The sequence below is a fragment of the Kockovaella imperatae genome (assembly GCF_002102565.1).
Source record: "Kockovaella imperatae strain NRRL Y-17943 chromosome Unknown BD324scaffold_15, whole genome shotgun sequence".
NCBI lineage: Eukaryota > Fungi > Basidiomycota > Tremellomycetes > Tremellales > Cuniculitremaceae > Kockovaella > Kockovaella imperatae.
The window spans coordinates 178,255-189,120 of record NW_019028955.1 but is presented as its reverse complement, the minus strand read 5'-3'; the positions used below and the strand labels follow the sequence as shown (position 1 = coordinate 189,120).

Here is a 10,866-nt window from a genome sequence, read left to right as displayed (position 1 = left end):
ATTTACACGCTTGATTTGTATCACTCTCGACTCTCGATTGCAACTGATGACTTTTGACTGGAAAGAATGACTGAAAACGCATCACTGTTGCTCGATGTCCTACAAATCACAGGGTCAGTGAGACCTTTTGATGACCGCCTCGCTCGCGACCACGACGCGATCTTCCACTCACCTGGGTCAAGACGGTCCTGTATCGAACTGAACTGTCCTGGATCTTCTTGTGAGCCTGAGCAACATCCTTCATTGGGATGACCTCGATCATGGGTTTGAGACCCTTCTCAGCTGCCAGCTCGAGCATCTGTCGCATTTCCCTGCTATTTCCAAGGTGGGACGAAGCGAGAGCAGCAGCATTGCCACTCAAAGTCTGAGGGGTGATCTTGAGACCATCTTCGGGCATGCCGACCATGATGAATTTCTTCTCAATCTTCAAGGTCGACAAGAGTTCATCCAATGGCAACGAGCTGGCGGATGCGGTACTGATGATGACGTCAAATTCTTGCTGGAGATCCTTCTCGAAGCCCTTGTTTTGAGTAGCAACGAATCGCTTTGCTCCGAGTCTCAAGGCGTCTTCCTTCTTCGCATCGGATCGAGAAAAGACGGTGACTTCGGCTCCGAGCGCGGCTCCAAAGAGGACACCATAGTGGCCACTGCGAGTAATCACGAACATCGTCAGCACAAGCACATCCTAAAGCTGGCACACCGGACGTTTACTCACAGTCCTCCGAGACCGACGATTCCAACCTTCTTGCCGGGTCCAGCACCGTTTCGGACCAAAGGCGAGAAGACGGTCAGACCTCCACAGAGCCTGAAGGAAAGGGAGTCAGATCAGAAGAGCTAAGAGTTCGCAAAAGAATATCCCTCACATGGACGCAGCATCGTTGGAAGAGAGAGCCTCGGGAATCTTGAATACGAAACCCTCTTGTGCTCGAATGTAGGTAGAGTATCCTCCCTGGTGCTCATCTCCCTCGGCCCCTGAAAGGATGATGTCAGCGATGTCACTCTTTAGTAACGAATCAGACTCACAGTGGGTGTTGTATCCGTGGGTGATGTGACCCATGCAGTAGGTCTCTACGAAAGTCATCAGCTTCGGTAAAACGAGTGCAAAATCAATGCAGCGGGTATCATCTCACCGTTGTCATTCTTGCAAGCTTTACATTCTTTACAGCTGGAGACCTGAGCACCGACTCCAACTCGGTCGCCGACTTTGAATTCAGTGACCTTGTCTCCGACTTCGACGACTTTGCCGACGACTTCGTGCCCGGAAACGACAAATTTAGTCTCGAACGGTCCCCATCCGCCTGCGCAAGTATCAGCATCGGAATCCGGAGTCATGTTGGAGCAGGCTCACCAGTGATGGTGTGAGTGTCCTTTACGAGGCATTGACGTCAGCATGGCTTTATGAATCGCATGCAAAGGACCGCCTCTGACTCACCGATCCACAGACTCCACAACACTCGACAGCGACGGTGATACGGTCAGAAGTCAGTGGCTCGAGCTCGTATTTGGTGAGCTCGAATTTCTGTACAACGAGCAGTCAGCGAAGAGGGCCCAATTGGTGTCTCAACGGTTCAGTCCAAACTGACATAATCGTCCTTTGAGGGCTTGTGGACAGCATATCCTATGAGCTTGTCGTCAGAGAGTTTCTCGCATGGCAGGGAAAGATCACAGACCTTGAGCGTGAGTGATGGCCATGTTGACAATGGTTTTCTGGGTAAGATTGAGAGATTTTTGAGTAACGAATGAGCTGTCTCTATCAAAAAGATGAGGTCAAGATGTGGATGGATGATGAGGCAGGGCAGCGGTAATGGGGTGTGGAGGGGTTAGAGATCGAAGTGGAGGAGGTGGTGCAGCCAAATTTCGTCATTCGGTCCGATATTTTCGGAAGCAGACGGGCCGAGGATACCGGTTGTGGCACTCAAGTGACGCAGATTATGGTCATGATGGTATTGCATGAGATACAGAGTCTACGAGATGAGGCAAGCGATGAAGGACGCCGTTGAGACCCTTCTGTGTGGACTGTGACACTGGAGAAGAACCAGTAGATGTTCCGGTTGTTGGTCTGGGGGCGAAGGGCCGAGCGACGTCGGTCCATCGACCCAGTAGATATAGGGTTTCGAAAGTCCGATCCAAAACAGCGGTGAGGCTTTGAGGCTTGGCTTCGAAGCATAAGGCGAAGCCTCTATTGATAGCTCCTGACCCGCTGCCAGGTAGCCAGGTGAGGCAGTGCGATTCTGCGATGACTGGAGTGTCGTCTCTTGCGGCAGAGCGGCAATGGTACGGACATCAGGGGTCCGGTTCCTTTTAGACGACGGTTCCACGGGAGGGTGATTCTCTGAAGACAGCGTATACGTGTGATAAGGCCAATGTTGATGCGGCTTGGCACTGCGCTTGCGGACCTCATGTGTCGTCTGTGACCCAAGCTCCGACGACAGAGTTCGGACCCCCTCGTCCCATCACTGGATGAAGCATGACGGCTCGCAGGAAGAGACCGAGACGACTCTGTCGATCTGCCAGGAACTTGGCGGAAAATTTCGCTTGACCCAAGATCAGCCATGAGTGCGCTTTTGTTTTTTTCCTCGTGTTGACTGCATGTGCTCACCCATGTGGGCTTTACCCGGTAAGACGGGGATAGCTTCTCGGAAACCCTGTAACAAGAATAAGCACTGATCCCGAGTTTACAGCCATGGTCACAATGGCTGACTCACGGGAAATCGAACATCTAGCGCTGCTCGAAGATTGACAAAGTCTGTGTATCGTCGGAGAATGGTCGTGCTTCCGCCAGTACGAAAGATGATCTCGATCTCATAGACTGAATGGCTAGATCAGATCTCATTCAGTTTCTCCCTTCTTCAAACGCACCGACATAAGCGCCAACTCTCGCTGCCCCAGTCCAAGTTTTTCCACCAACGACTTTCCAGCCTTTGATCTCGACCTCCCTCGCGAACGGAGCGTTCCTCGAATCCCTTACCGTCTCCGTCAAGGGTAATGGGAGAGCGACGATTTGAGCCAATGATCGATGTTCATATTCTCCATCAGGTACTTCGCCGCCGTGATGTTGAGCACGACCACCTCCTGCCTGAAGATCGTCCGCCAGATTATCCCCTCCAAAAAGTCGTATCTCGACAGGGGGAGAGAATGCCAATGGACTTTCAGGCGGAATGACAGATCGATTGGACCTGGAACTTTTCTCTTTCTCTGTTCTAGCCATGTGGATCAGTTCTCTGACGCCTAGAGCGGGTTTCGTGGCAGCTGTCTTCCGCTCGAATTCTGGATCTACAGGATTCGCATGAGGATTGAAAGACTCTTCGGAAGTCAAGGAAGAGAGCGAAGGAGAGCGAGAGACTCGTGTGAGTAGGGACAACTTCGGTTGGACCTCCGACGTAGATGGTTCAGGCATCGTTAGCGTCGCCAAATCCTTTCTCGCCAACAAGGATCCAGTTGCAAACCAAGTCCCAATGTCGGGACACACGACTGACATCACATAAACAGTCCCACAATATGCTGACGTAAGTCAGTCATTGTCTTGGATGTATTCTGCTCGACTGGTCTCGAAGACTAGCTTGGGATCCATTTTCAATCAATCCAGGGGCAACGCAATGTGGCCATTCAGCTCTTCTTCTAGTCCCAACGAGCCATCTACCTCTGCGTCCAGTTCCACATCTGCCACGCCGACGACCGCACCGAATAGAGAACAACGAGCGGCATGCTGGAAAGCAAGAGATGAGTACTTTGACTGTTTAATCAAGAATCGAGTGACTGTGCCCGGAGAAGAAGGTCCAGGAGTGTGTAAAGGGGAAGTTAAAGTGTATGAACAGAAATGTGGGAAAACTTGGGTGAGTTTGCGTGGGCAGCGGCAGCGGCAGCGGGGATTTAGGGCGCTGGACGATTCAAGAGCTGACACTGTCTATCGTCACGCCCAGATGGAACACTTTAACAAGCGCAAAGAAACAGAATTGAAACAACAAGCCCTGATAGGGTACAGACCGCCCACTCCTGGACGCTAGACGGGTGATTATGTTTTCTCAGAACATCATGTATAACAACAGCCTTCACATCTCTCACTCGATCCCTGATTCTTCGAGTCATCCATCTTGGTAGGCTGATATGATCTCTCATTACACATTTTTAGTTTACTTTATACGATATTCTGATCATGTACGAAGGCCGACTCGAGAGGTCCCTACTCTACTACTGACGCACAGTCCACGCATCACGACATACAACAATTGGTTGACTCCCAGATCCCTCACCAAACGATCCCTCTTCGGAGGCACAGACTTAAGAGTCTCAGCTAGAAACCGCTGCACTCCCTGGCTCTTTGCCCTCTTCCGCCTTGACTTCCACTGTACCAGCGAGGGCAACCGCCTGAGCTTCACCTTCTCTACCGCTCGCCTGGGCAGCTTCGGCAGGAGGATTGATCTTGTCATTGACGAATTTCGCCAGCCGGTCCTTAGCAGCGGCCGTGGCAGTCTCGTTTGACTTTTCCAGCTCAGCAAGCTCGTTCATACTTCGCTTGCGGTGGAAGAAATCTTCGGTTTCTGCGCAGCCTGTCAACCGCAGGTCTCGCGATGGGAACGCAATAGTGTGCTCACCAGGCGTGAAGAACATCCGGTAATTGCCCAAGGCGATCTTGATCTCTAGACCAGAGTGTGTGTCAAAAGAATTCGGTGCGATATCTTCCGGAATGTCCGTGAGATTCCTGCAAGGGTCAGAAATGACAGCTTACGAGCGATTCACTCACCTTTGAAGGAATGGTTTGTCCACGCGATGAGGAAGACCTTCCGTAGCGTGAACCAGCGCGAATGATTCAATGTATTGTCTCCACTTGTCCCGCGCTGTCTCGGCATCATCAATGGTCAGATCCTCTCGTCCGAGGAGTTGGACAGTGAGGGTTTCGTCGTGGTCATGCTGTCAAGATCAGTCAATACCAGCTTGTTCCATGCTAGAGCGAGCGACCCACGTATTCCACCTTGTAGAGGTTATCGTCTGATCCAACAACACTCTCCGCTTGCATCCTGTAGGCAATTTGCTGTCGGACAGTCGTCTTATCGGCAGCCCGATCTCTCTGAAGCAGGGCGAACAGCTCCTGACTCTTCATGTCTCCGAGGATCGTTTGAGTCTGAGAGCATCAGGCACACTCTTGACAAGTCACGGCGGCGCACTCACCTGCTTGACTATCGCCGCCACGACCCGGTCCAGTGTGAACAGAATGTATGCCTTTGTACCAAACATGAACCGGAGAGTCTCCTCAAACGTATTGACATCCAACTCGTTCTCAAAGAGCTTTTCAGCCAAGCTCAGCAGATTCTGATAATAGTATTGCGCGGGATTCTCTCCAGCCTCGATCCCAAAGTTTTGCGTTTCAGGGTCGGCCAAGCCGAGCTTGATGGCGATAGGGTTGATGGGCTGTTGCTTTTCCTTCGCAAGTTGGTCGGCCAGGTCCTTGCAGCGCTTCAAACGAGAGTACATGATCTGAACGCCTCGTCAGCCGGGAATGAGAATATCATATCAAAGCTCACCTCGATGAGCCTCAGGAGCACGTAATAATGGCTGTTGGTGAAAAAGTTTGCCTTTCTAGAGACCCGGGCCTTGATTTCGGCATCCTTCTTTGATAGAGGCTCCTCTGAGGGTAGTCTAGAGTCGCCAGGAGTGTCGATCTGGACCCAAGTCTGCTCAGAGGCATCGGCAGTGACCTTGTCCTTCTCCACAGCCTCAGCTACCGCCTCCGGGTCGGCCGGCGCAGGGATGGGCGTCTCTTCCCGTTCTCCGTTCTCCGTCATGGGCGTACCTTCGACAGATCTTGCTTCGCCATTCTCGCCATTCGGGACGTCTTCAGGTCCAGGCGTCATGGTGGATCCCCGCTTGTCTCTACCTTCTTTCTCGCCAACAGACTTGAGCAATCGTTTCCGGAGATCCGCAGCGGACCCTCCCTTTTTACCTCGCTTTCCGGTTGCAAGGTTTGATGCCTCATCATCCTCTGCCATAGCCACGTCTCCATCCGAGTCATCACTGGCCTCGCCATCATCTGGTGTGCCATGTTCAGCATCGCCAAATTCGGCATCAAACTCCTCCTTGTTGAACATGAAGAGGAGCGGAACAAGATCTCGAAGGTGATTTTCTATGCGGTCCTTGTCTTGGGTATTGAGGGTGCCCATCATTCGGTCTAGGTAGGAAATGACGAGTTTGACCACATCCTTGAGAACCTCGACATCGGTAAAATGGAAGCTGAACTGTGGCCGGCCACGATAAGGCATCGATCGTACGGTGGCTCGCAGGGTGCTCTGCTCCCGCTTCCGAGCTTCGATTTCGCTGATCAAGCTCTTGGCAGACAAGACCTTCTTATCGCTGGCTTTGAAGGCGACTCCTTGGTGATCGAGGGCTTTGTAAAAGTTTTTCGCGTCTTGCTCTCGCCACACGCGGTTCCACTCCCGTTGAGCCTTTTTCCATTCCTCGTCCTTCGCCTTGAGACGCTCCAGCACGATGGGCAAGGAGGTAGCGGGGTTGTCGTGCAGAGCCCGGATGACATCAGGTCCGATCTCTTTACCGTATACCTTTTTGATGATTCTCTGGTAGATCGACTTTGACTGGCCACCGAGACCTGCTTTTAGGTTGAAATGGGCTCGCTCCTCTGGATCCATAGTCTGTATCTTGTTGTTCAGCGGCTCCAAGATGGAGATCGTACGAAGATTCGCTTCGATATGGTAATCGTATTCGTGCCTTTCTTCCTCAGATTTGTGCAGTGCCTCTTCATAAGCATTCTTCTTGTGAGCCATGAACGGTGCTGCGTCCTCAGCAGCCCAAGTAGGGTGAGAGACCCATTCGTCGTTCAATACCTCCCAACACATCGCGTCCCGGCCCGTACACTGAAGATTGACCTCCTAAAACCCTCATGTCAGTCTTTCCTCGCCAGCTCTGCAAGGCAAGACTCACGGAGGATGGAAGTTTCCTGTAACTTGGACCATAGCTCTTGACCTTGTGACCGCTGAGATCAGGCTTGACACGGTCCAGCATAGGAATATTCTCTACAAGCTTCGAATCCGCATTTATCATCCCTCCGAAACCGTATCCACCGCGGGCACCCATTGTATTGGTGGTCACTGAGGCCGGATCATCCGCACCGACCATCTTCTTGAATGCGACCCAGATGTCGCCGGAATTGCCAATGAAGAAATCGGCTCGATCAACCAGAGTCGGCACATCGATCATGTCTTGCACGAATAGGTTGATGAGTTTGAGGAATTCGTGGTAGGTGACCTTGTCGTCCACAAATTTCTTGACTTTATCGAAGAAGGCGACTTCCTCGGGCGAAGCGAGCGTCTGCGGGCCACCAGGAGGAAGCGCAAGCGAAGTCTCGCCATCGTCACCGTCTGGACTGTCCGCTTTCGTGTTCTTCTTCTGTTGACAGACAGACGTCAGACGTGGCCGCACCATCGAGGACACGGGCTCACCCTGGGCACTTTGCCATCTCCAGCTGGTCCCCGACGTCTCTTGACAGGCGCAACCTCCTTCCCGTCCTTAGCGCTACGCTTTACTCCACCCTTGTCTACAGATTGAGGCGTATTGGATGCTGCTTGCACAAAGGAGCCAAAGCCCATGCCGGAGAATGCGCTCGACCCATTTTCAGGCAAGAATTTTTTGAATTCGGCAATGAGGTCAGGTGCGAGATGGAAGAGTTTAGTGACCTGTTCATACACCTGAGCGGCGTTAGTCAAAAGGCTCTAAGGTCTATGCCGCACCTCCGCAATGTCCTTCGTATCCCTCTGATACGTCTGCAAGATCTCCAAGAACTGCTTGTACGTATCCTGATCTTCGCTGAATCTCATTTTGATCTTGTTCACGAATGCAATAGCATGGTTGAATTCGAGGATTGGAGCATTACCAGGGGCTCTATTTGATGGAGATGGGTTGGAATTGCTAGCCAGCCCCGAAGCGAGGAATTGAGCAGCTGAAGGTGTTGAGGGGCCCGATGGAGCAATAGGAGCACCGGTCGGCATGGGCAAGGGGCCAGGCGCAACGCTGGTGGTGCCGTTTGTAGATTGCACCTTGGCGCCTCGTCCCGCGGTGCTGGGAGGCGAGGGTCCAGTCCGGCGTCTTCCAGCATCGCTAAATTCGCTTCGCAGAGGTGGCAGTGTAGGGGGTCCAAATGAAGCTGCCTCCGGAGCTCGAGCGGGTGCAGGCACAGCAGGAGCTGATCGCTTGGCTTCTGGTTCAGCTGGTGGCCTCGCGGCAGGTCTCGTCTCTCGATCCCGGTTCGACATTTTGTCCATTGCCGCGGTGAAACCGCCGGGCACGTGGGAGACGGTACCGCTGGGAGTAGTCACGCTGATGAGTCCATCCTGTTCTCCGTCACCGCTGAGGCATTCTATCCGATACCCGGGCGGAAGAAAGGTGTTGAAACCCTGGATGAGGGAAGGATGGCCACGGAATAGGGTAGAGACTCGGTCAATGACGCCGGGTGTGTCAATGCTGGGGAAATAATGAGCTATTTGTGGGTCATAAGACGATCGAAAAGAGCTCACATTTGACCTTTGAACTCTTTCATAACGTCAAGGAAGCGATTGTAAACTTCAGGTTGCTCGACGAAGCGCATCTGAGAGAGGACAGCGTCAACCAAGCACGTTGGATAGATAAACAGGGGGCAGGCAGGGTGAATTGGAGCGTCTGTTGACAGGGTAAGGAACTGCAGGGTTATGAACCACGACAATATGGTCGAAATGAAGCTATTTCATGATGCTAGAGCATGAAGAAACCTGTGCTACTCAAGCCAGATCCGCCTGACTTATCCAGCGTAACGGGCACTCTGGCTCACCTTGACTTGATCCAGATACGACAACGCATCTCTGACGTTGAGGGGTCGGTACGGAGGATTGAGGTCGGACATGGTTATTGAGAGCTGGTGCTACGCGGATGCACAGGTCGGACGATGAGGAGAGAGCTTTAGCTCGATGATTCGCGTGGGCCGTTCCTTGTCCGCTGACAAGAGCAAAGAAGAAGTTTCCCTCCTGCTCAATCGATAAGCTGGAGGCTGACGCGCCTCACAGCTCTAGAGTGGCTGACGTTGTGCCCAGAGCGGGTACAGGAGAGGGTCCACTCGTAACTTTAGGCAGTGTGACGAAGAGGATGAGCAGGATGGGTTGTCTGAAGTAAGAGAGCGATGAAGAGGAGAGGGGCGAGGTGCTAAAGAGGTGGATGATTACCGTTTGTCCCGATGAGCCGAGCGAGCCTTCACCGTGGGAAGGTGAATCACGTGTTATACACAGTCACGTGAAACTGTTTGCGGAGCTCCAGCATTGTCGGAGGCTGAAATGTTGAGAGCCAGAGTCCTTGGCTATATAGCAGCACACCATGAGCAGGCTCAAGACCGCCTCTAGTGCTTGCCTAGCTTCAGCAAGGACGGTACCGTCTTTGAATAGTCACGTGAGAGCTCATCGCGATCACCGTCATGCCAGCAGCTCTGCAGGACCTTCCAAAGGCCCAAAATTCGACGAGGTCGTCTTTTCAGGCATTCAACCATCAGGCATACCTCATGTGAGATGGGAGCAAGCGCGGAGCAGGAAGAGACGTTGACACCTGCAATAGATTGGCAATTACCTAGGACTGTTCCTCCCTTTCCTAGAACTTCAAAGCTCTTTACCGCGCTCGACACCCTTGTACCTCTCAATCGTCGGGTTACACGCCATAACGTTGCCGAGAGATCCCAATATTTTGAGACAGGAGCGAATGGATATGTTGGCTGCTTTGTTAGCTTGCGGAGTCGATCCAGAGAGGACATGCTTGTTCTACCAGGAAGATGTGAGCCTTCAAAGTGGTACAGACGACGAGACCCCCTGATCGAGTTTTAGATACCTGAGCACGCTGAGCTGGCTTGGATATTGAATACTTTGACGCCGGTCGGTAGATTGCAGAGAATGACGACTTGGAAGGTGGGTTTTATAAACACAAGCTACAATCTACGAAGGACTGACTTCGCTCGCTAGTCCCAAATCGCCACGAGAACATCATCATCTCCAGATCAAATTACAGACTTGGATCTGAAGCTCGGATTATTGGCCTATCCAACCCTTCAATCAGCCGATATAATGCTCTACAAGTAAGCCTCACACCCTCGAATCCCTCCCACATCATTGACGATATCTCTCTCTCCTTGTGCTTGTCAGATCCACGATTGTCCCCGTTGGCGAAGATCAAACTCAACACCTGGAACTAGCACGAGATACAGCAGAAGCATTTAACAGAGCTTATGGTGACATTTTCCCTCTACCACAGACCAGGATCGGTGAGTCCGCCTAAGCCAACCCATGCCTATCCCGTAATCCTTCCTGACGTTTTGCTAGTACCTTCCAAACGTATTCTATCGCTTCGAGACCCCAGTGCGAAAATGTCCAAATCTGCCCCCTTAGCAGCGTCCCGAATCGTCTTAACGGATCCACCGGAAGCTATCCGCAAGGCTGTCAAAACGGCCGTGACGGATTCCGAACCGTCCATAAAATTCGATCCTGAGGGGCGACCAGGAGTTTCGAACCTCCTTCTCATCTGGTCTTCGCTGGACCCCTCTGGCCAGACACCTGAGCAGCTTGCGGAACAGGCGCAGAAAGACGGATGGGGAATGGCGAAGCTCAAGGATGCAGTCACCGACGTTGTGGTGGAGCGATTCGGCAATATACGAGCAGAGTACGAGAGAATAAGACAGGAGAAGGGTTGGCTGAGTCAGATTGCAGGGCAAGGTAGAGCAAAGGCTGGGGAGGTAGCAAAGAAGACTATGGAGGAAGTGAGGAGAGCTGTCGGTATTGATAAATTATAGCGCGAAATCTCATCTCACTGACAGATCAAGTGTCAACATGCACTATCATGCGGACATAAATGGTT

The 10,866-nt window shown here is 52.2% G+C and overlaps 5 protein-coding genes across 5 annotated transcripts; 2 read left to right on the top strand and 3 right to left on the bottom strand.

Annotated features, from left to right (window-relative positions):
* Position 1: 1 nt before the first annotated feature.
* On the bottom strand, positions 2-1,812 carry BD324DRAFT_636926 (putative zinc-type alcohol dehydrogenase). Its single transcript, XM_022016954.1, has 10 exons — positions 1,671-1,812; positions 1,584-1,618; positions 1,433-1,519; positions 1,349-1,367; positions 1,131-1,298; positions 1,024-1,068; positions 864-972; positions 716-805; positions 173-647; positions 2-99 (listed from the first exon to the last, which is right to left on the bottom strand). Exons 1-10 carry the CDS (start codon positions 1,690-1,692, stop codon positions 82-84), a joined length of 1,068 nt encoding a protein of 355 aa, XP_021868451.1. The 5' UTR covers positions 1,693-1,812; the 3' UTR covers positions 2-81.
* A 117-nt stretch (positions 1,813-1,929) lies between these two features.
* On the bottom strand, positions 1,930-3,470 carry BD324DRAFT_636922 (hypothetical protein). Its single transcript, XM_022016953.1, has 4 exons — positions 2,860-3,470; positions 2,706-2,809; positions 2,600-2,645; positions 1,930-2,534 (listed from the first exon to the last, which is right to left on the bottom strand). Exons 1-4 carry the CDS (start codon positions 3,395-3,397, stop codon positions 2,398-2,400), a joined length of 825 nt encoding a protein of 274 aa, XP_021868450.1. The 5' UTR covers positions 3,398-3,470; the 3' UTR covers positions 1,930-2,397.
* On the top strand, positions 3,471-4,096 carry BD324DRAFT_636921 (cytochrome oxidase c subunit VIb-domain-containing protein). Its single transcript, XM_022016952.1, has 2 exons — positions 3,471-3,833; positions 3,921-4,096. Exons 1-2 carry the CDS (start codon positions 3,528-3,530, stop codon positions 4,002-4,004), a joined length of 390 nt encoding a protein of 129 aa, XP_021868449.1. The 5' UTR covers positions 3,471-3,527; the 3' UTR covers positions 4,005-4,096.
* BD324DRAFT_636920 (hypothetical protein) lies at positions 4,097-9,168 on the bottom strand. Its single transcript, XM_022016951.1, has 11 exons — positions 8,810-9,168; positions 8,520-8,590; positions 7,737-8,466; positions 7,449-7,694; positions 6,931-7,395; positions 5,520-6,878; positions 5,167-5,472; positions 4,961-5,119; positions 4,742-4,908; positions 4,593-4,699; positions 4,097-4,538 (listed from the first exon to the last, which is right to left on the bottom strand). Exons 1-11 carry the CDS (start codon positions 8,879-8,881, stop codon positions 4,288-4,290), a joined length of 3,933 nt encoding a protein of 1,310 aa, XP_021868448.1. The 5' UTR covers positions 8,882-9,168; the 3' UTR covers positions 4,097-4,287.
* Positions 9,169-9,331: 163 nt separating this feature from the next.
* BD324DRAFT_636917 (tryptophanyl-tRNA synthetase) lies at positions 9,332-10,858 on the top strand. The gene is made up of 6 exons (XM_022016950.1): positions 9,332-9,528; positions 9,580-9,792; positions 9,843-9,923; positions 9,978-10,090; positions 10,158-10,276; positions 10,335-10,858. The coding sequence occupies exons 1-6, from the start codon at positions 9,346-9,348 to the stop codon at positions 10,799-10,801; spliced, it is 1,176 nt and encodes a 391-aa protein (XP_021868447.1). The 5' UTR covers positions 9,332-9,345; the 3' UTR covers positions 10,802-10,858.
* The last annotated feature ends 8 nt before the right edge of the window (positions 10,859-10,866 follow it).

Excerpts from the sequence above, each read along its gene's own strand:
- BD324DRAFT_636920 (XM_022016951.1), bottom strand. The coding sequence starts at position 8,881 with ATGTCCGACCTCAATCCTCCGTACCGACCCCTCAACGTCAGAGATGCG. Across the intron at positions 7,396-7,448 it reads GAGATGGCAAAGTGCCCAGG|AAGAAGAACACGAAAGCGGA; the intron begins GTGAGCCCGTGT and ends GTCTGTCAACAG. Across the intron at positions 4,909-4,960 it reads ACCTCTACAAGGTGGAATAC|CATGACCACGACGAAACCCT; the intron begins GTGGGTCGCTCG and ends TGATCTTGACAG.
- BD324DRAFT_636917 (XM_022016950.1), top strand. The coding sequence starts at position 9,346 with ATGAGCAGGCTCAAGACCGCCTCTAGTGCTTGCCTAGCTTCAGCAAGG. Across the intron at positions 9,793-9,842 it reads GCTTGTTCTACCAGGAAGAT|ATACCTGAGCACGCTGAGCT; the intron begins GTGAGCCTTCAA and ends ATCGAGTTTTAG. Across the intron at positions 10,277-10,334 it reads TCTACCACAGACCAGGATCG|TACCTTCCAAACGTATTCTA; the intron begins GTGAGTCCGCCT and ends ACGTTTTGCTAG.
- BD324DRAFT_636926 (XM_022016954.1), bottom strand. The coding sequence starts at position 1,692 with ATGGCCATCACTCACGCTCAAG. Across the intron at positions 973-1,023 it reads CCACGGATACAACACCCACT|GGGCCGAGGGAGATGAGCAC; the intron begins GTGAGTCTGATT and ends TCATCCTTTCAG. Across the intron at positions 806-863 it reads TCCAACGATGCTGCGTCCAT|GCTCTGTGGAGGTCTGACCG; the intron begins GTGAGGGATATT and ends CCTTTCCTTCAG.
- BD324DRAFT_636922 (XM_022016953.1), bottom strand. The coding sequence starts at position 3,397 with ATGCCTGAACCATCTACGTCGGAGGTCCAACCGAAGTTGTCCCTACTC. Across the intron at positions 2,810-2,859 it reads GAGAGTTGGCGCTTATGTCG|TCTATGAGATCGAGATCATC; the intron begins GTGCGTTTGAAG and ends CTAGCCATTCAG. Across the intron at positions 2,535-2,599 it reads ACCGGGTAAAGCCCACATGG|CGAAATTTTCCGCCAAGTTC; the intron begins GTGAGCACATGC and ends TCTTGGGTCAAG.
- BD324DRAFT_636921 (XM_022016952.1), top strand. The coding sequence starts at position 3,528 with ATGTATTCTGCTCGACTGGTCTCGAAGACTAGCTTGGGATCCATTTTC. Across the intron at positions 3,834-3,920 it reads AGAAATGTGGGAAAACTTGG|ATGGAACACTTTAACAAGCG; the intron begins GTGAGTTTGCGT and ends CGTCACGCCCAG.